The sequence below is a fragment of the Mobula birostris genome, chromosome 8 (assembly GCF_030028105.1).
Source record: "Mobula birostris isolate sMobBir1 chromosome 8, sMobBir1.hap1, whole genome shotgun sequence".
NCBI lineage: Eukaryota > Metazoa > Chordata > Chondrichthyes > Myliobatiformes > Myliobatidae > Mobula > Mobula birostris.
In genome coordinates, this window is record NC_092377.1 from 111,936,585 (window position 1) to 111,959,299 (window position 22,715).

A 22,715-nucleotide genomic window follows, 5' to 3' on the forward strand; every position below is an offset into this window, starting at 1 on the left:
TCCATTTCCCAAACATCCACACTCACCCCATCCTCCCACTGTGATAGAGTTCCTCTTGTCCTTACCTACCACCCCATCAGCCTCTGCATCCAACACATCATCCTCTGCAACTTCTGCCATCTTCAAAGGGATCCTACCACTAAACATATCTTTACCTCCTCCCCCCACTTTCCGTAGGGATCATTCATTCCGTTATTCCCTAGTCCATTAGTCCGTCCCCATTAAACTCCCTCATGGAACTTTGGAACTTATCCTTGCTAGGGGACTAACTACTACATCTCCCCATTCACCTCATCCCTCAAACAGTTCTTCCAGGTGAGGCAACACTTCACCTGTGAATCTGCTGGAGTCTTCTATTGAGTTTGGTGTTCCCGATGCAGCCTCCTATACTTTGGTGAGACCTGTTGTAATTTGGGGCACCTCTGCTCCATCCTCCAAAAGTGGAGCTTCCTGGTGGCCAAACATTTCAATTCCCATTCCTGTTCTGTCATCGCGGTCCATGGCCTCCTCTTGTGTCAAGATGAGGCCAACCTCGGAGTGGAGGAGTAACACCTTACATTCCATCTGCAAAGCCTCCAACCTGATGACATGAACATTGATTTTTCCTTTCGGTAATTTATTTTTCCCTCCCCCTTTTTCTACTCCCCACTCTGGTTTTTTACCTCTTCTCATCTGCCTATAACCTCCCCTGGGTCCCCTCCTCCTTCCCTTTCTCCTATGCTCCACTTTCCTCTCCTATCAGATTCCTTCTTCTCCAGCCCTTTACCTTTCCTACCCACTTAGCTTCACCAATCACCACCTACTAGCCTCCTTCTCTTTCTCCCACCTTTTTGTTCTGGTCTCTGACCCCTTCCATTTCAGTCCTGAAGAAGGGTCTCAGCTTGAAATGTTGATTGTTTATTAATTTCTATAGATGCTACCTGACCTGCAGAGATCTTGTGTGTGTCGCTAAGAATAACTGTCTGTCTATATTAAATTAGTTAATCAATTACAATACAAAAAGAAATTGTTATTGACATGAACCCATTGAAACACAGTTGAAAACTATAAACCTATTTTAACATGAAGCTGCTCATTTTCCAGTTCTCTCAACCACAACACTGGATAAACAAAACTTAATAGCTCCACAGTGCGAGACCCAGTATTGACAAATTCCACAGTTTTCAATAACCCTATTGCAGACATGACATATTCTTGGATGAAGGATTTACATTAACTGTCCGTGACGTGAATTCAGTGGGTGCATTTCCCAACATTAGCCATAACTCCTGAAACCTATAAAGATAAAGAGGCTTGAGATCATGTTCAAGGTTCAAGGACAGCTCAATCCCTCTGCTGTTGGACTCTTGGATGAACCTGTCACCACAGTTCTTGGCTGCTCTTTCACCTTGGCTGCAGTACAGAACCAACGTCAGTGAAGTTCTTTTCAAATCTCCCCACTGGCCAGCACAATCGCCCACAAGGCATCCAACCCTGTCTGAGCCTGGTTCAGGCTGGTCCATTGCGCAGTATATAACCATATAACCATATACAATTTACAGTACAGAAGCAGGCCATCTCGGCCCTTCTAGTCCGTGCTAAACTCTTACTCTCACCTAGTCCCACTGACCTGTACTCAGCTCATAACCCTCCATTCCTTTCCTGTCCATATATCTATCCAATTTAACTTTAAACGACAACATTGAACCTGTCTCAACCACTTCTGCTGGAAGCTCGTTCCACACAGCTACCACGCTCTGAGTAAAGAAGTTCCCCCTCATGTTACGCCTAAACTTTTGCCCTTTAACTCTCAAATCATGTCCTCTTATTTGAATCTCCCCCACTCTCAATGGAAAAAGCCTATCCGCGTCAACTCTATCAATCCCCCTCATAATTTTAAATACCTCTATCAAGTCCCCCCTCAACCTTCTATGCTCCAAGGAATAAAGACCTAACTTGTTCAACCTTTCTCTGTAACTTAGGAGATGAAACCCAGGTAACATTTTAGTAGATCTCCTCTGTACTCTCTCAATTTTATTGACATCTTTCCTATAATTTGGTGACCAGAATGTACACAATACTCCAAATTTGGCCTCACCAATGCCTTGTACAATTTCAACATTACATCCCAACTCCTATACTCAATGCTCTGATTAATAAAGGCCAGCATACCAAAAGCTTTCTTCACCACCCTATCCACATGAGATTCCACCTTCAGGGAACTATGCAGCATTATTCCTAGATCCCTCTGTTCTACAGCATTCTTCAATGCCCTACCATTTACCATGTATGTCCTATTTTGATTAGTCCTACCAAAATGTAGCGCCTCACATTTTTCAGCATTAAACTCCATCTGCCATCTTTCAGCCCGCTCTTCAAACTGACCTAAATCTCTCTGCAAACTTTGAAAACCTACTTCATTATCCACAATGCCACCTATCTTAGTATCATCTGCATACTTACTAATCCAATTTACCACCCCATCATCCAGATCATTAATATATATGAGAAACAACATCGGACCCAGTACAGATCCCTGAGGCACACCGCTACACACCCTCCTCCAATCTGACACACAGTTATTCACTACTACTCTCTGGCACCTCCCATCCAGCCATTGCTGAATCCATTTTACTACTTCAATATTAATGCGTAACGATTGAACCTTCCTAACTAACCTTCCATGTGGAACCTTGTCAAAGGCCTTACTGAAGTCCATATAAACAACATCCACCGCTTTACCCTCATCAACTTTCTTAGTAACGTCATCAAAAAGTTCAATAAGATTTGTCAAACATGACCTTCCACGCACAAATCCATGTTGACTGTTCCTAATCAGACCCTGTCTATCCAGATAATTATATACACCATCTCTAAGAATACTTTCCATCAATTTACCCACCACTGACGTCAAACTCACAGGCCGATAATTGCTAGGTTTACTCTTAGAACCCTTTTTAAACAATGGAACCACATGAGCAATACGCCAATCCTCCGGCACCATCAACGTTTCTAATGACATTTGAAATATTTCTGTCAGAGCCCCTGCTATTTCCACACTAACTTCCCTCAAGATCCTAGGGAATATCTTGTCCGGACCTGGAGACTTATCCACTTTTATAGAAGCCTTAGCGATATCACACTTTTTTTTTACTATGACCTGTGCAGTGCTTTTCTCTCCTGCGGAACCATAGGAGTTCAGTGAACTGGCCTGATGAAGGTTCTCAGCTCAAAGTGTTGACTATTACTCTCTTCATTAGATGCTGCCTGGCCTGTGGAGTTCCTCTAGCATTTTGTGTGTGCTGCTTTGGCCTTGCTACAACTCCCTGCATGAGCTACCCGTCTCCCATGATTCCAGCTAACACTAGCAATGAGGTGTCAGCCGTCGTGGCAACAAACTGCTTACCAGTGGTATCTAGAAGATGGGACATAGAACATTGGATATTACAAATTACGGATTTCAGATAGGGAGATTTCTCTCTTTGTCATCCAGTAGCTGAGCCCAATAGTGTTCTCCTGATTTAGTCCATAAAACATAGGAACAGAAATTGGCCATTTGGCCCACCAAGTCTGCTCTACCATTCCATCATGGCTGATTTATTATCCCTCTCAACCCCATTCTTCTGCCTTCTCCCCGTAACCTTTAGTGCCCTTATTAAACAAGAACACTTCAACCTCCAGTTTAAATATACCCTCAGATTAATGCACACCATAGTGAGGGAGGGGGTCCTGCCCAGTTGCTTGACAGCCAGCAAAGCTGTTGGGGGCACTGCACATTCAGCCGCAGGCTGATGGACTCTTTTCTTGTTGGCACGTGAGAAATTGGCCACTGTCCCATGAGGTCCACACACAGCTGGCACACAAAATTAAAAATCATATCGACCACCTGTCATCGGGATGAAGGAGGGGTAGTGTGAGTGAGGGGCTGGCAGGGTGGAGAAGGGACTTATTTTCTTATTTTGCTCTGTTGTGTGCTGTGTTGAACATTGTGGACATGCCGCGCTGGTGCCAGAATGTGTGACGACTCCCTGCCCATCCATGGGTGTGTTGGTTGTTAATGCAAATGACACATTTCACTGTATTTTTCGACGTATGTGTGATAAATCTGAATTTGAATCAGTATCATTCCGTTTTGAGGGCTCCATTCTCTTTACCCTTAGACTTGGTTTCTGCCTTACCACTAAAACAGCACCAAACTCCTCAGCTACGTCACATCCATAGATTCCTCACTCTTACTTCCCTGTGCTAAGGCTTTCGTCTAATACCAATGGCTGACTTATCCATGAATCCATGAGACCAAAAGACCATAAAACGTAGGAGAAAGATTAGACCATCTAGCCAATCAAGTCTGCACCGCCATTCCATCATGGCTGATTTATAACCCCTCTGTACCTGATCCTCCTGCCGTATCTCTATAACCAGTGATGCCCTTATTAATCAAGGGTCTATAACCTCCACTTTAAAAATACCCAATGACTTGGCCTCCACAGCCATCTATGACAATGAATTCCACAGATTCACAACCCTCTGGCTAAAGAAATTCCTCCTCATCTCTGTTCTAAAGGGATGTCCTTGTATTCTGAGGCTGTGTCCTCACCCACTATAGGAAACATCCTCTCCACATCTACTCTGCCTAGGCCTTTCAATATACAGTATGTTTCAATGAGATCTTCCCTCCCCCCCCCACCTCCATTCTTCTAAACTCCAGCAAGTACAGGCCCAGAGCCTTCAAATGCTCCTCATACATTAACCCTTTCATTCCTGACACCATTCTCGTGATTCATCTCTGGACTCTCTGGAATGCCAGCACATCTTGTCAGCCCAAAACATTGACTGTACTCTTTTCCATAGTTGCTGCCTGGCCTGCTGAGTTCCTCCAGCATTTTGTGTGTGTTGCCAGCACATCTTTTCTTAGACAAGGGGCCCAAAACTGCTCACAATACTCCAAGTATAGTCTGGCCAATGCCTTATAAAGCCTTTATATTACATTATTTATATTATATTACATCCTTGCTTTTATATTCTAATCCTCTTTTATATCCAAAATCATACAACATGGTACCGCAGCTTATATCAGGAACAGCAGTTACAGGATTGGGAAATGGTCACACTTCTTCGTCTAATCCAAGGTGAGAAACTCACACACCTCCTGACGATGGCTGGGCTACTGGTTAGTTAAGTTCTCCCTGTCTCGTGTGTTAGTGAGTGGCAGGGTAGAGCTGCTGCCTCGCAATGTGAGGGACTGCGGCCCTGAATCTGGATGCACGCCCCAGCCACCCTCCGGATCCCCACACCCAGGAGCAAGACAGTAGAGTGCAGCTTACCCACTGGTAAGTCAGCAGGTAACGAGGATGTAGATGGGGATGCAGCAATGAATGGGAATGGGTTATGCTTTGAAGCAGTTCAGCATTCTTTTGTAGCATACTGTTCAAATAAAATGTAATTATTTAACTGTGGTTACAATCACCCATCAAGATCAGGGGTATTATTTAGAGCTTTGAATGACATGTGGCTTCCATTCTGAACCCGGTTACCTAGCTTGAGGTCTCAGTTTTCCCTACTGTCATCACTGCGGCAGCAAAAACTAAATGTGGCCGAAATTGAACAGAGGCCAGTGTGACAAATTCCCCAGATGCTGCCTGGAAGGACGTAGTTGCAAAATAAATTCAGACGGTATAATTTTCTCTACTTTCGATGGAATGAGTTGCAGCCTTTTAGCATAATGGGAAGCTTGTTCATTCATTATGTGCCTTGTCGTATGATGAGGTCGGCCATGGTCTTTCTATGTCCATGATTGTTCTCGGCAAATTTTTCTACAGAGTGGTTTGCCATTCATTGGATAACAAAAAGAATTGTCTCCAAAAAGAGATCTGAAATCTGCAATATGATGATCCAAAAAGTATGTTTGTAGACACCAGAGATTCTGCAGATGCTGGAAGACAAAGTAACACACAAAATGCTGGAGGAACTCAGCAGGTCAGGCAGTATCTATGGAAATGAATAAAGAGTTGATATTTCAGTCCAAGACCATTCTGGATTTCAAACAGTGTGTTTGTAAATTTTGGTTTCATGTTTGTTTAACCTCTAGGACTGTATGAAACCTATTGATTATTAGTCAAACTCCAACTTCCTCCCGGTTAAACATTAATGGTCCAAGTGCTGGTGGATAGGAGTGAAGAAGGATAGGGAGTGAAGGTGGGATGAACAGGTGAAGGAATGAGTGGGGAGAACATCTTGGCAAACATTGTTTCTCATTAAAGTTCCTGCTTAGAAGCTCATGCTCGGCAAAAACTGGGGAAGATTTGAAGGCAGGAGAAAGCACAGCTTTTGATAATGTCAATGTTATGAGGAACGTCCATAACGCATTTCATTTGGCCGTGGTTTTGGAACATTCATCAATGCCACTGACAGTAAAGGGTGAGGTAATTCTCCATGCACTATTGGTGGTGATAACTCACTAATTACATCGTCATCTGAATGCATACTATCTTTTTCCCAGGAAACCAAAAACTTGACAGCATAAGTTTAAAGTTTATGGAATACTGCATGAGGACTCCCAAGTCCCCTTGCACTTCCAATTTCTGAATTTGCTTTCCATTTAGAAACTTGTCTACATCTTTATTCCTTCAACCAAAGAACATGGCCATACACTTTCTGACACCATATCATATCTGTCACTTCTTTGTCCAGTTTCCTTGTTGATGCAAATATCTAATCAGCCAATCACGTGGCAGCAACTCAACACCACCACATAATGAATAAGCCCTCTACTATTTGCCATTTCTCCTCTGGGAAACCAGACTGATTGGCCCAGTGATGAGGGAGTGAGGAGGTGAGATGAATCTCCTTTCTCTTTGTGTCCTTGTTCATTATCTTTCCCTTGCTTTCCGCCTCTCAGTTCCACATCTCTCACCTATTTCTTCTAGTACTTGACACTTGCGATAGGCACATGGATGAAAGAAAAATGCTGGGCTATGCGGGAGGGAGGGTTAGATTGATCTTGGAGTAGGTTCAAATGTTGGCACAACATGATGGGCTGAAGGGCCTGTTCTGTTCTAAAAGTACTTTTTCAGGATTCTTAACAGTGCTGATGAATGAAGGGATCTTGAGATTCAGGTACATGGCTCCCTAAATGCGGCTGTGCAGATTGATGCGGTGGTAAAGAAGGCATCTGGCATGTTTGGTTTCATTAGTTAAGGTATAGTATCCTGACTACTTGCATCACGACCTGCTATGGAAACATCAATGCCCATAGATGGAAAAGTCGACAGAAAGTGGTGGATAGAGCCCAGTCCATCACAGGCAGAATTCTCCCCACCACTGAACACATCTACAAGGAGCACTGCCACAAGAAAGCAGCATCCATCATCAAGGAGCCCCACCTGTCACAATGTGCACAGGCAGTGTTGGAACCCAAGTGCGGAGGAAAGACAGACTCCAATGTAGAGATGGCGACCAAAGTTTGTTCATAAGGATTCCAACAGAACATCGGTAGCTTGGCTGAGTGACACTGCAAGATCTGGCATTCTCTAAACTAGGACCCCACGATTAGTGCTAATCAGGCGTCCCATTAAATATTACAAGTAATACAGAATCCTCAAGCCTATCAAAATAAACTTAGCAAGTTTAAACAGAAAACACCAGGAGACTGCATTATAAAGAGTATGTCGCTCGAGCGAAAGCACAAGGAACTCCAAACAAAAAAATCTCTTTAAACAACAGTTAAACAATTCAGGAGCTCTAAAAACTCTTGGAACCCAATGCTCTCCAGTGCTCCACACAGGCCCAAAGAGCTCATTGCACCCACCATCCAGGAGATGTTCTCTTCTCACTGCTGTCATTTGGCAGAAGATACAGGAGCCTTAGATCCCACACCACTAGGTTCAAGAGCAGTTAGTAGTCTTTAACCATCAGGCTCCTGAACCAATGTGGATAACTTCTCTCGCCCCTACTTTGAACTGATTCTACCACCTACAAACTCACTTTAAAGGGCTCTACAACTCATGTTCTCAGTATTACTTATTTATTGTTTTATTTGCACAATATACCTTCTCTTGCACATTGGCTGTTTGTCGGTCTTTGTTTATGTATAGTTTTTCATACATTCTATTGTATTCCTATATTTTCCTGTAAGTGCTTGCAAGAAAATTAATCTCAAGGTAACATATGGTGCCAGATACACACTTCGATAATAAATTTACTTTGACTTTGAACTCTGGTTAGGCTAAATTTCAAGTATTGTGTTCATTTCAGTCACCCAATTACAGAAGGTCTGTGAAGTCTTTGGAGAGAGTGCAGAGATGGTTTATCAGGAAACTGTCTGGCTTTGGAGGACTTGTGCTATGAGGAGATGTTGGACAAGCTACAGTTTGTGGAGGCTGAGTGGAGGCTTGATTGAAGTTTATACATTTATGCAAGGCATGGATAGAGGAGACAGCCTGTGTGCCTTTCCTGCAGTCAAAATATCTAGTACTGGATAATTAAGGTGAGAGGAATAAAGTACAAAGGAGATCTGCAGGCTAGCATTTTTATACAGAGTGCTGCCAGGGATGGTGATAGAGGTAGAGAGCATACAAATGCTTGAAAGAGTTTTGGAAAGATATTTGAATTTACAGAGAATGGAGGGATGTGGTTAATAAGAAGAGAAGGATTATATTAATTTCTAATCATTGGTTTAATTAATTTACCACAACATTGTAGGCCAAAGGGCCTACCCAAAGCCGTAATGATCTATGTTCTATATTCTACTGAGGTAGAACAGGGGAAAAGTAATGAGAGCATATAGAATCTATAGTACACTTACAGAAAAATTGCAGTGCAGTACAGGCAGACAGTAAGGTGCAAAGCCATGACAGAGTGAATTGTGAGGTTCTAGAATGTCTAAAGCCACAAAGGACAGTGTAGATGGTCAGTGAACTATAAGCACAGATGGATGTTTGGGAATTTGATGTTGTGTCAATAATGGAAAAGTGACTTGAAAGTAGGGAGGGCACACATGTTCAGAAAAGTGGATGAGGAACAGTAGAGGGGGTGGTAGCGGGGTGGAAGACATTCCCAGGCTGGAAAATGTGAATGTACTTATGGGAACAGACAGAATTCATCTGGTTCAATTTGAGAGGGAATAGAAGGGTCTGATCACACTGCTGGGTTATCCTACAGATCTCTAGACAGTGAGGGAGACTGTGGTGTGAGCCTCAGGAGAAATATCTTCTTTCTTAAAGATCTTGTTCTGTCGTCAGTTGCTTTGGTTCTGCTTTACCCTGCTTGTATCTCCTCTCATTCCACTGAGTTTTCCCTCTCCTAATTCCTCAGAATGGGGGATTGGGAAGAGGGGTTGGATTAATTCCAGTAGGGGGCCTCCACACGGGCTTTTGGAATTGTCAATATTTCGGGCCATGATGTAGGATTTTGACCCAAAAAATGGCAACAATTTCTGCCCCACCCGTTGCCACTCACCCCCACAGTTACTGTTCAACTTGCCAAATACCTCCAGCAGATTACTCGTCACTCCCTCCTTTACCTTGCTAAATCCATCATGATCTATTCCATCTTCATCAGATCTCCTGACAGCCTACCTTGCTCCAGGGAGAACAGGCCCAGTTTGTCCCATCAACCTCAGGTGCTGAAAGCTGCTCAACCCTGGATATTTTCCAGTAAGTCTCTTCTGCCTTCCTCTCCAGGACCGTCTCATCCAGCCCTTGCACCTTATCAGTCTACCTGCACTGCAACACTGTGTTCTGCATTCATCCTATTTACTACCTTGATCACTTTTGTAACGAATAATGTATTTGAAAACATGCAACAAAAACTTTTCACTGCCTCTTGGTACGTCTGACCTATACATATGAACCGACAGCCTCGCTTTCAAGGACAATAAGACAATAAGATATAGGAGCAGAATCTATTTGTCCCATCGAGTCTGCTCTGCAATGTTATTATGGTTGATCCATTTTCCTCCGCCTCCCCAATCCCCTGCCTTCCCCCCTATCCCTTCATGCCCAAATGAATCAAGAATCTATCAACCTCTGCCTTAAATATACATAAATACTTGGCTTCCACAGCTCCCTGTGGCAAAGAACTCCACAGATTCACCACTCTCTGACTAAGGAAATTCCTCCTCATTGCCACTCTGAAAGGACACCCCTCTAATCTGAGGCTGTGTCCTCTGATCTGAGACTTTCCCCGCATAGGAAACATCCTCTCCACATCCATTCGATCAAGGCCTTTCACCATTTGATTGGTTTCAATTAGATCACCCCTTAATCTTCTGAATTCTAGTGAATACAGGCCCTGAGCCATCAAACACTCTTCATATGTCAAGCCATTAAATCCAGGAATCATTTTCGTGAAACTCCTTTCAACCCTCTCCAGTTTCAGTACTTCCTTTCTAAGATAAGGAGCCCAAAATGGCTCACAATACTCCAAGTGAGGCCTCACCACTGCTTTATAAAGTCTCAACATTCTATCCTTTGCTTTTATATTCTAGTCCTCTTGAAATGAATGTTAACATTGCATTTGCCTTCCTCACCACAGACTCAACCTGCAACTACAAATTAACCTTCATGGAAACCTGCAGAAGGACTCTCAAGTCCCTTTGCACCTCAATTTTTTTGTATTTTTTCTCCATTTAGAAAATAATCAATCCGTTCATTTCTTCTACCAAAGTGTATAACCATACAGCTCCCAACACTGTATTCCATCTGCCACTTCTTTGTCAATTCTCCTATTCTGTCTAAGTCCTTCTGTACCCTCTCTACTTCCTCAAAACCACCTGCCTCTCCACCTATCTTGGAGGATGGAATTGATGGCAACAAAGCCATCAATTCCATCCTCCAAACCATTGACATATAACGTAAGAAAACTGGGTCCCAACACAGACCATTGTGGGTCACCAGAAAAGACAGTCTTTATTCCCACTCTTTGCCTTCTGCCTATCAACCACTACTTTATCCCTGCTAGAACCTTTTCTGTAATACCATGGGCTCATAGCTTGTTAAGCAGCTGCATGTGTTGCAGCTTGAAATACGCCTTTTGAAAATCCAAGCACACAACATCAACCAATTCTCCTTTGTCTATCCTGCTTGTTATTTCTTCAAAGAATTCCAACAGAGTTTTCAGGCAAGATTTTCCTTTGAGGAAACCATGCTGAGTATGGCCTATTTTTTCATGTGCCTCCAAGTACCCTGAGCCCTCATCCTTAATAATTGACTCCAACGTCCACCCAACCACTATGGTCAGACTAACTGGCCTATAGTTTCCTTTCTTCTGCTTCTTTCCCTTCTTGAAGAGTGGAGTGACATTTGCAATTTTCCAGTCTTCCAGAACCATTCCAGAATCTAGTATTCTTGAAAGATCATTACTACTGCATCCAGAATCTCTGTACCCACCTCTTTCAGAACCCTGGGGTGTACACCATCTGGTCAGGTGACTTAGCTATCTTCAAGCCTTTCAGTTTCCAAAGAACCTTCTCTCTAGTAATGGTAACCCCACACGCCTCATGACACCGACACCTGGAATTTCCACCAAACTGCTAATGTATTCCACATTGAATACTGATGCAAAATACTTATTCAGTGTGCCCACCATTGTCCCCATTACTACCTCTCCAGTATCCTTTTCCAATGGTCCGATATCCACTTTCATTTCTCTTTTACACTTTATGTATCTGAAGAACCTTTGGTATCCTCCTTAATATTATTGACTAGCTTACTTTTGTATTCTATCTTTACCTTCTTGAGGACTTTTTTAGTCACCTTCTGGTGGTTTTTAACAGCTTCCCAATCCTCTAACTTCCCACCAATTTTTGCTCTATTATATGCCCTCTCTTTGGCTTTTATGTTGGCTTTGACTTCTCTTGTTAGCCATGGTTATATCATCTTGCCTTTAGAATACTTCTTTCTTTTTGAGATGTATATATCCTGTGCCTTCCAAATTGCTTCCAGAAATTCCAGCCATTGCTGTTCTGTCATCATCCTTGCCTGTATTCCTTTCCAATCAATTCTGGCCAGCTCCTCTTGTATGCCTCTGTAATTCCCTTTACCCTCCTGCAATACTGATACACATCCAACTTCAGATTCCCCTTCCCAAATTTCAGGGTGAATTTGGTCATATTATGATCACTTTCCCCTAAGAGACTTCTCCTTTAAGCTCTCTTAAGTGTACTTTGACAATAAATTTGCTTTGAACTTTGAACTTTGAAATAAGACAATATCAATAGTAATTTCAATTTTTAACAAACTGAAAGTTGGCCCCTACTGTGGAATTTCTACTAAAGATGTGACAGTAGAGAGGACCTTGGTCACTGGAATGTTTTGCCAGAGATGCAGAGGATGCTGGAAAGCATAGAATTGGAGTCAGAGGGTCATGGAACACTGCAGCTCGTAAACAGGCCCTTTGGCCACCTGGTCCATGCCGACTATTATGCTGCCTAGTCTCATGGACCTACATCCGGATCATAGCTCTCCCATCCATGTACCTATCCAAACTTCTCTTAAGTGTTGAAATCAAACGTGCATTTGCCACTTCAGCTGGCAGCTCATTCTACACTCTCACCACCCTCTGAATGAAGAAGTTTCCCCTCATGTCTCCCTTAAACATTTCACCTTTCACCCTTAGCTCGTGACCTTTGGTTTAACTCTCACCCACCCCCAGTGGAAAAAGCCTGCTTGCACTTACCCTGTTTGTACACCCAAAAATTGTGTAAACCTCTATCAAATTTACCCTCATTCTCCTACGCTCCAGGGAATAAAGTCCTAACCTATTTATTCTTTTCCTATAACTCAGGTCCTCAAGTCCGAGCAACCTCCTTGTAAGTTGTTGACCATTTTAGCGGGGTAGGGGGTTGGCTGAATGGGGAGACTGATCACACACCCAGAGCCTATCACAAACTCAGTGCTCCCCCATTATCTGGTCTTCAAATCTCACTGGAATTAGCTTTTCTTTAAGATAGGCAGCAAATGGAGGGTAAAAGACTGGGTGTGGGCAGATGGAACTGGTAAAAATTAGCATCCTGGTCAGCACAGGCATCGTGAGCCGCAGGTCCTGTCTCTGTGCCACACTCTTCTATCTTCTATAAGTATTCCACAATCCTTTCTTCCAGGGTCAGGGAATTAAAAATTGAAGGGCAGAGGTCTAAGATGAGAGGGGAGAATTTTTTTGGGGGGGTGTAAGTAAGCAACTTTTTCACCTAGAGGGGAGTACATGTATGGAACAAGCTGGAGGAAGTGGCTGAGGCAGGTACATTAACATTTAAAGGACACTTGTACAGGGACATGGATAGGAAAGGTTTAGAGGGATATGGGACAAACATGGGCAAATGTGATTAGCTGCGATGGGAACTTTGGAAGACATGGTCCAGTTGTGCTGAAGGACCTGTTTCATGCTGTATGACTCCAGGATTCTATTCGATGCTGCTACCTGTAATTACTGTTGCTATTTTACACTTCTTGGTGTTTAACTTGCAATATGTTGTCTGCGTATTTTTCAGCTAGTTAAACTTTACCTTTTTTCTCATAGAGGATAGTGTTTGTTCTTCTCAGCTCCTCCTGCATGCGACTGTTTTCCGCTTTCAGGATGCAGTCCTGATCCTTTGGATTATAGAGGAAGGCCCTGGCAAACAGAATAAACTGTGATGAGCTGGAATCCACACCAAACAGAATACACTGTGATGAGCTGGAATCCACACCAAACAGAATACACTGTGATGAGCTGGAATCCACACCAAACAGAATACACTGTGATGAGCTGGAATCCACACCAAACAGAATAGACTGTGATGAGCTGGACTCCACACCAAACAGAATACACTGTGATGAGCTGGAATCCACACCAAACAGAATACACTGTGATGAGCTGGAATCCACACCAAACAGAATACACTGTGATGAGCTGGAATCCACACCAAACAGAATACACTGTGATGAGCTGGACCCCACACCAAACAGAATACACTGTGATGAGCTGGCCCCCACACCAAACAGAATAGATTGTGATGAGCTGGACTCCACACCAAACAGAATACACTGTGATGAGCTGGAATCCACACCAAACAGAATAGACTGTGATGAGCTGCAATCCACACCAAACAGAATAGACTGTGATGAGCTGGAATCCACACCAAACAGAATACACTGTGCTGAGCTGGAATCCACACCAAACAGAATACACTGTGATGAGCTGGAATCCACACCAAACAGAATACACTGTGATGAGCTGGACCCCACACCAAACAGAATACACTGTGATGAGCTGGCCCCCACACCAAACAGAATAGATTGTGATGAGCTGGACTCCACACCAAACAGAATACACTGTGATGAGCTGGAATCCACACCAAACAGAATAGACTGTGATGAGCTGCAATCCACACCAAACAGAATACACTGTGATGAGCTGGACTCCACACCAAACAGAATACACTGTGATGAGCTGGACTCCACACCAAACAGAATAGATTGTGATGAGCTGGAATCCACACCAAACAGAATACACTGTGATGAGCTGGAATCCACACCAAACAGAATACACTGTGATGAGCTGGACTCCACACCAAACAGAATACACTGTGATGAGCTGGACTCCACACCAAACAGAATAGATTGTGATGAGCTGGAATCCACACCAAACAGAATACACTGTGATGAGCTGGAATCCACACCAAACAGAATAGACTGTGCTGAGCTGGAATCCACACAAAACAGAATACACTGTGATGAGCTGGAATCCACACCAAACAGAATACACTGTGATGAGCTGGAATCCACGCCAAACAGAATACACTGTGATGAGCTGGAATCCACACCAAACAGAATACACTGTGATGAGCTGGAATCCACACCAAACAGAATACACTGTGATGAGCTGGACCCCACACCAAACAGAATACACTGTGTTGAGCTGGACTCCACACCAAACAGAATAGATTGTGATGAGCTGGAATCCACACCAAACAGAATACACTGTGATGAGCTGGAATCCACACCAAACAGAATAGACTGTGCTGAGCTGGAATCCACACCAAACAGAATACACTGTGATGAGCTGGAATCCACACCAAACAGAATACACTGTGATGAGCTGGAATCCACACCAAACAGAATACACTGTGATGAGCTGGAATCCACACCAAACAGAATACACTGTGATGAGCTGGAATCCACACCAAACAGAATAGACTGTGATGAGCTGGACCCCACACCAAACAGAATACACTGTGATGAGCTGGAATCCACACCAAACAGAATACACTGTGATGAGCTGGAATCCACACCAAACAGAATACACTGTGATGAGCTGGAATCCACACCAAACAGAATAGACTGTGATGAGCTGGACTCCACACCAAACAGAATACACTGTGATGAGCTGGAATCCACACCAAACAGAATACACTGTGATGAGCTGGAACCCACACCAAACAGAATACACTGTGATGAGCTGGACTCCACACCAAACAGAATACACTGTGATGAGCTGGACTCCACACCAAACAGAATAGACTGTGATGAGCTGGAATCCACACCAAACAGAATACACTGTGATGAGCTGGAATCCACACCAAACAGAATAGACTGTGATGAGCTGGAATCCACACCAAACAGAATAGATTGTGATGAGCTGGAATCCACACCAAACAGAATACACTGTGATGAGCTGGAATCCACACCAAACAGAATAGACTGTGATGAGCTGGAATCCACACCAAACAGAATACACTGTGATGAGCTGGAATCCACACCAAACAGAATACACTGTGCTGAGCTGGAATCCACACCAAACAGAATACACTGTGCTGAGCTGGAATCCACACCAAACAGAATACACTGTGATGAGCTGGAATCCACACCAAACAGAATAGACTGTGCTGAGCTGGAATCCACACCAAACAGGATACACTGTGATGAGCTGGAATCCACACCAAACAGAATACACTGTGATGAGCTGGAATCCACACCAAACAGAATACACTGTGATGAGCTGGAATCCACACCAAACAGAATACACTGTGATGAGCTGGAATCCACACCAAACAGAATACACTGTGATGAGCTGGAATCCACACCAAGCCACCGGGGAGATTTTGATTTGAGGTGCTACCACAGGGAGCCTGCTCTAAATCCCAAACTCCCAATCTTCATTTCAAAATCAGGACAGCTGGGCATTAGCCAGTTGTTCTGATGTTGTTCACAATCACCGTTACCTCAGCAACATAGGCAAGACTGAACACACCGAGGCCAATGCCATTCAGTGCAGAAAGCAGCTTTTTAAGTGTTCTTCATCAACTCTGCCATGTAATAGAAATTTACAATAATTTCCCACTGTTTTATTTGTACCCTCTTTTCCCTACCCCACACTTTCCATCTGCCCTTCACCGATACATGCCTCCCACTGGCTCCCCCTGCCACCTCCCTCCCTCCACTGTCCTCTCCTATCAGGTTCCATCTTCTTCAGCCCGCTGTCATTTTCACCTATCACCTCCCAGCTTCTTACGTCATTCACTCTCTCCCCTCCCTCCCTCACCTGCCCATCATCACCTACATCTGGATCCACTATCACCTGCCAGCTCCTGCTCCACCCCTTCCATCCACCTTTTTATACTGGCGAGCCCAACCTCCACCCCACCCCACCCCCATTTCTTTCTGGTCCTGATGAAGGGTTTCAACCTGAAACATCAACTGTCCGTCTGCCTTCATAGGCACTGCCTGACCTGCTGATGTCCTTCACCTCCTTTGTGTGCTGCTTGAGATTTCCAGCTCCTGCAGTCTCTTGTGATTCCACTGTTTCTACGCTGGTTTATAAAAGCGTAAAGATGTTGTGTAATGGTCCTCAGGGCCTTTTTAGCCTTGCATTGGTCACATGACTTCTTTTTGCACAGCCATAAATTTGGTAGAAGCCCTCTTTACTAATGATGCACTGGACCTCCTGCAGAATTTAAGGCCCTGGAGTCCTATTCCACACTACTTTGAAAAGCTGGATCTCAAGCAATTTGATTGTTCCACCACTGAAGCTACAGGGCTGAAATTTGCTTCAAACATTTTATGTTGTCACAGCCACAGGCTCCAGGTCACAGTGACCCACTCTGTTGCTGCGTCCTATCGCATTTTAAAATCTGAAGGTGTCATATCATAACTGCAAGTACTTGAAATAAGCATGAGGCTTAACAAGTGTCGAAACACTGAGAAGAGAATCGTATTCTAAGTGTGAATCTGCTCTCTCCCTTGCTGGGAAGATTTTCACTGCCCGAGTACTAATCCGTCAGTTACATACTCCTTGAACTGAAGGAAAGGTTCCTACGCACGAGGCAAATAACCAGACAATCAGTCAGAGAAATCTGTTGTATATCCAGGGAGGATGCTCTGGAACAATTAAATTTTCTAATTGCCAGTGAAACAGAGAGTAATGTTCTTTTTTCATATTGGATTTGACCAGAATAGAGATGGTGTCATCAAAAGAACAAAGGGCAATACGCCGGAGGCACTCAGCAAGTTGAGCAATACCACCCAGCACATGCCGGCCCTCTTCTCATTCCACCATCAGAGAGGAGGTACAGGGGTCTGAAGACCCACACTCAAAGTTTCAGGAGCAGTTTCTTGCCCTCCACCATCAGATTTCTGATGGACAACGGACCCGTGGACAGCACTTCACTATTTTTTTCTTCTATTTTTGCACTACTTATTTAATTTAATTTTTTATATATAGTTCTTATTGTAATTTATAGTTTGTTGATTATTTTTACTACTGTCACAAAATAACAAATTTCACAACATATGCCAGTGATATTAAACCTGATTCTGATCTTTTCCCAGGGCAAAACTTTAAGGTGATGAGAGCAAAATATAGGGGTGGGGGGGCAATATCAGAGGTGGGACTTATACACGGAGTGGTGGGTATGTGGGATGCACTGTTGGGGAAGTAGTAAAGGCAGATACATTAATTTATTGTTTTTATATTATTATGTTTTGTATTGTTGCAGTAACACAATGAATTTCCAACATATGCCAGTGATGTTAAACCTGATTCCGATCTGTGGACTGAGAGGAAATGTGGACGCTTCATGAGGGACCTATCCCCTCACTGATGCTGCCTAATCCTCCGAGTTCCTCCAGAATGCTGGTTGCAGCTCCAGCATCTGCAGTCTCTTGTGTCTTCATCAAAGCAGTGCCTTAGTACTCCAAGCCAGGAGAGCACAAGAGTAGTAGTAGTAGTAGTCATAGTCATACTTTATTGATCCCGGGGGAAATTGGTTTTCGTTACAGTTGCACCATAAATAATAAATAGTAATAGAACCATAAATAGTTAAATAGTAATATGTAAATTATGCCAGGAAATAAGTCCAGGACCAGCCTATTGGCTCAGGGTGTCTGACCCTCCAAGGGAGGAGTTGTAAAGTTTGATGGCCACAGGCAGGAATGACTTCCTATGACGCTCTGTGCTGCATCTCGGAGGAATGAGTCTCTGGCTGAATGTTCTCCTGTGCCCACCCAGTACATTATGTAGTGGATGGGAGACATTGACCAAGATGGCATGCAACTTAGACAGCATCCTCTTTTCAGACACCACCGTCAGAGAGTCCAGTTCCATCCCCACAACATCACTGGCCTTACGAATGAGTTTGTTGATTCTGTTGGTGTCCGCTACATTCAGCCTGCTGCCCCAGCACACAACAGCAAACATGATAGCACTGGCCACCACAGACTCGTAGAACATCCTCAGCATCGTCCAGCAGATGTTAAAGGACCTCAGTCTCCTCAGGAAATAGAGACGGCTCTGACCCTTCTTGTAGACAGCTTCAGTGTTCTTTGACCAATCCAGTTTATTGTCAATTCATATCCCCAGGTACTTGTAATCCTCCACCATGTCCACACTGACCCCCTGGATGGAAACAGGGGTCACAGGTACCTTAGGTCTCCTCAGGTCTACCATCAGCTCCTTAGTCTTTTTCACATTAAGCTGCAGATAATTCTCCTCACACCATGTGACAAAGTTTCCTACCGTAGCCCTGTACTCAGCCTCATCTCCCTTGCTGATGCATCCAACTATGGCAGAGTCATCTGAAAACTTCTGAAGATGACAAGACTCTGTGCAGTAGTTGAAGTCCGAGGTGTAAATGGTGAAGAGAAAGGGAGACAGGACAGTCCTCTGTGGAGCCCCAGTGCTGCTGATCACTCTGTCGGACACACAGTGTTGCAAGCAAGAGGCTGAGTTTTACCCCATTCTCGCTGGGCAGCAACTGCTCAGGACACCACACAGGTCTCCAGTCTTCTGGTTGAGAAACACAAGTGCAAACCACCTGATGGATATCACCGAAGGACAAAGATTTTGCTTGTTGAATATTTTTGTGTGTATCTGATGGACTTTGGGCTGCTGGTCATGAAAATCGCCATGAAATTTCCCTATCACACACCATTTTATTGAAATCACCTATATTTGTTATTTCAATTCATAATTCAAGTCAGAATAACTGATGCTAAGATTAATTGATGGTCTACAAATGGAAGAGGTCATCAATGGCAGGCAATTCAAAGAACTTCTGGTGGGACCAGAGAAAATCGCATGGATGTCGTCTGAAAATTTCCTTGGCAACTACAGAGCACCAAGGTACGTACAGCTGGCTGACAACATGCTCCAAGCAGACAAAACCATGAAGTGCAACATGTCACTAAAGGTTCATTTTCTGTATTCCCATTCAGACTTCTTCCCTGCAAATCTTGGCGCTGTCAGTGACGAGCATGGTGAAAGGTTTCACCAGGACATTGCGGTCATGGAGAAATGGTATCAGGGCAACTGGAATCCATCGATTCTGGCTAATTATTGTTGGACACTGAAGCAGGAAGCCTCAGACATTGAGTACAAATGAAAACCATCAACAAAACATTTTTACCTTAGTTGCACTATTGAAAATATCAGCACCATTATGCAATTTAACACATTATATTCAATAAAAGTTAATTTCTTGTTTCTCCAAGTTCCTCTGTGATACAAGTAGTCTGAAATTATATTTGTGTTCAGCTTCAAGTGGTCCATCATGACCAAAACAAAACTGAGGAAACAAGCCTTCAAAAAAGTTGTTGTCCAGTATATTTTTAAACTTATTAACAAACCAGTCCTGTATGAGGGAAGTTCTATTTTATAAGAAGTAAAGTTTACCTGCAGAGAAGGGTGCTTTCCGCATTACACTTTGCTGCACATTCTTCAACACTGAGCAGGGGATACCTCACTTCTCTCACAGAAGAAATCCAGGCTCCTTTTGTTTCAGCATAGTCACTCAATATATCACCTTGCACTGTGAAAAAAATAAGCTTCTGTATTATTATGTTTTGCTGATAACAATCACCTCTCACATAAGAGCTGCCAAATCAGTGATGAATTTCACTCACCATAATATGCCAAAGTCAGTAAAAAGAGTCTCAAACAAAGAAGCATTTTAAATCCAGGTTTCAGACAAGTTGGGAGTGCTTGTTAAGCCTGTGGGTCCTTGTTGCTGACAGGAATTCTTGCTTCAATGAACAAACATCCCGAGGCACACAGGGTAACTTTGCATTTCGAGATAGTGGATCCTTCTCTAAACAAAGAGTTCACAAACCCTGCCAGTGTTCCCCGACCACTTAGAACGCTCACCTTCGCCAGCCTTATTTTTGAGTGTCAGAGAAATCTGGTTACAAAACCGAGGCCCATGCTGGTGTCAAAGTTCACTCAGTTGGATCTGCTCTGGTGGTGGACGTGCTTGAGCACAGATGCAGCGTGAGGGAACTTGGCATTCACTGGCGTATGCAGAGTCGGACAATAGACCCAGGCTGCATGCAAGGTTGGAGCCCCAAGAAGTGCCCTGTCTTATCTTTGCATACCTGAACAGATTTGCCAGTGCATAAAATTTATGTTTCTTCTTGTGAATTCTGCTCATCTGATGCTCTATGTCTGTGATACTGCTGCAAGTAGCTTTTTCATTGCACTTATGCATACATGTACTTGTGTCTATGACAATAGAACATAGAGGGTTTAGTCTACACTTTTGTTCCTTCTACCTAAGTGCATGACCATACACTTCCTCACACTATGTTTCATCTGTCACTTCTTTGCCCTTTCTCCCAATCTGTCTAAGTCCTTCTGCACCTATCTGCTTCCTCAACACTACCTGGCCCTCCAACTATCTTTGTATCACAAAGCCATCAGTTCCATCGCTTTCCCAAGCTGTGAGTCTTGACAGCTAAATACACACCCACAGAAAACTTGGGGATGAGCAAGAATGGAAATTTGGGAAAAGGCATGCAGCTAGTGAGAGATTTGAAAAGGTGGAGACGATTTGAAGATGGTGGCTGAACAGAGAACCGGTTGTCCGCAAGGAGAGTGGGAAGGGAACTGTTGGGTGAACTGATATGAACAGAGAAGGGGAAAGTCACTGGTACTGCCACCTCATCGTTATTGACAGCCAGTAACATGGGAGTCCGGAAAATATAATCCAGCCCAGCCTGCCGGCAGATTCTGTGTCACTGTGAACATGGAGGGTGGGGTTGGTGTATTAAATGGTGGCTGTGTGTGAACATGTGGGACACCTACTGTGATTGCTTCTTAAAGTCTGTTAGCAGCTGTGAGCCTATTTGTGATGCTGAGTAATTGAAACTGGAGAGAATGGATCACTTTTGGGGTGTCTGGCATGTTTGTCGAGGTGGCCTCTTTCTGGCACAACAAAATAAAGCTGTGAATTAAAGAATTCAAATGGAGCTGTGTGAATATCGAGGCAACGTGGGGTCCTGTACAAGGGGCAGGAAGACAGCACACTGCGATGTGGGGAATCAGTGAAGTCACTGAGCAGCCATTTGTGTGGACAGCAGCTCAGACTACAACAGTGGGGGTGTGGAGGGGTGGGGGTGCTGAGGGAGGGGTGGGTCAGTGGGTGGGGGTGTGGAGGGGTGGGTCAGTGGGTGGAGGTGTGGAGGGGTGGGTCATTGGGTGGGGGTGCTGAGGGGTGGGTCAGTGGGTGGAGGTCTGGAGGGGTGGGTCAGTGAGTGGGGGTGTGGAGGGGTGGGTCAGTGGGTGGGGTGTGGAGGGGTGGGTCAGTGGGTGGGGGTGTGGAGGAGTGGGTCAGTGGGTGGGTGTGTGGAGGGGTGGGTCAGTGGGTGGGGGTGTGGAGGGTTGGGTCAGTGGGTGGGGTGTGGAGGGGTGGGTCAGTGGGTGGGGGTGTGGAGGGGTGGGTCAGTGGGTGGGGGTGCTGAGGGGTGGGTCAGTGGGTGGAGGTCTGGAGGGGTGGGTCAGTGAGTGGGGGTGTGGAGGGGTGGGTCAGTGGGTGGGGAGTGGAGGGATGGGTCAGTGGGTGGGGGTGTGGAGGAGTGGGTCAGTGGGTGGGTGTGTGGAGGGGTGGGTCAGTGGGTGGGGGTGTGGAGGGGTGGGTCAGTGAGTGGAGGTGTGGAGGGGTGGGTCAGTGGGTGGGGGTGTTGAGGGGTGGGTCAGTGCGTGGAGGTGTGGAGGGGTGGGTCAGTGGGTGGGGGGGCTGAGGGGTGAGTCAGTGGGTGGAGGTGTGGAGGGGTGGGTCAGTGGGTGGGGTGCTGAGGGGTGGGTCAGTGGGTGGGGGTGCGGAGGGGTGGGTCAGTAGGTGGGGGTGTGGGGGGTGGGTCAGTGGGTGGGGTGTGGAGGGGTGGGTCAGTGGGAGGGGGTGCTGAGGGGTGGGTCAGTAGGTGGGGGTGTGGGGGGTGGGTCAGTGGGTGGGGTGTGGAGGGGTGGGTCAGTGGGCGGGGGTGTGGAGG

At 44.7% G+C, this 22,715-nt stretch overlaps 1 protein-coding gene across 1 annotated transcript in view; it reads right to left on the reverse strand.

Moving 5' to 3' along the window:
* Positions 1 to 20,590, reverse strand: part of plg (plasminogen) — a 105,531-nt gene extending 84,941 nt beyond the window's left edge. Inside the window, exons 1-3 of the mRNA XM_072265975.1 lie at positions 20,355 to 20,590; positions 20,125 to 20,260; positions 13,481 to 13,587 (exon numbers count right to left, since the gene is read on the reverse strand). Of these exons, the coding sequence (XP_072122076.1) occupies positions 13,481 to 13,587; positions 20,125 to 20,260; positions 20,355 to 20,400 (289 nt within the window). The 5' untranslated portion in view covers positions 20,401 to 20,590. The remainder of the gene's footprint in view (positions 1 to 13,480; positions 13,588 to 20,124; positions 20,261 to 20,354) is intronic.
* Between the last annotated feature and the right edge of the window lie 2,125 nt (positions 20,591 to 22,715).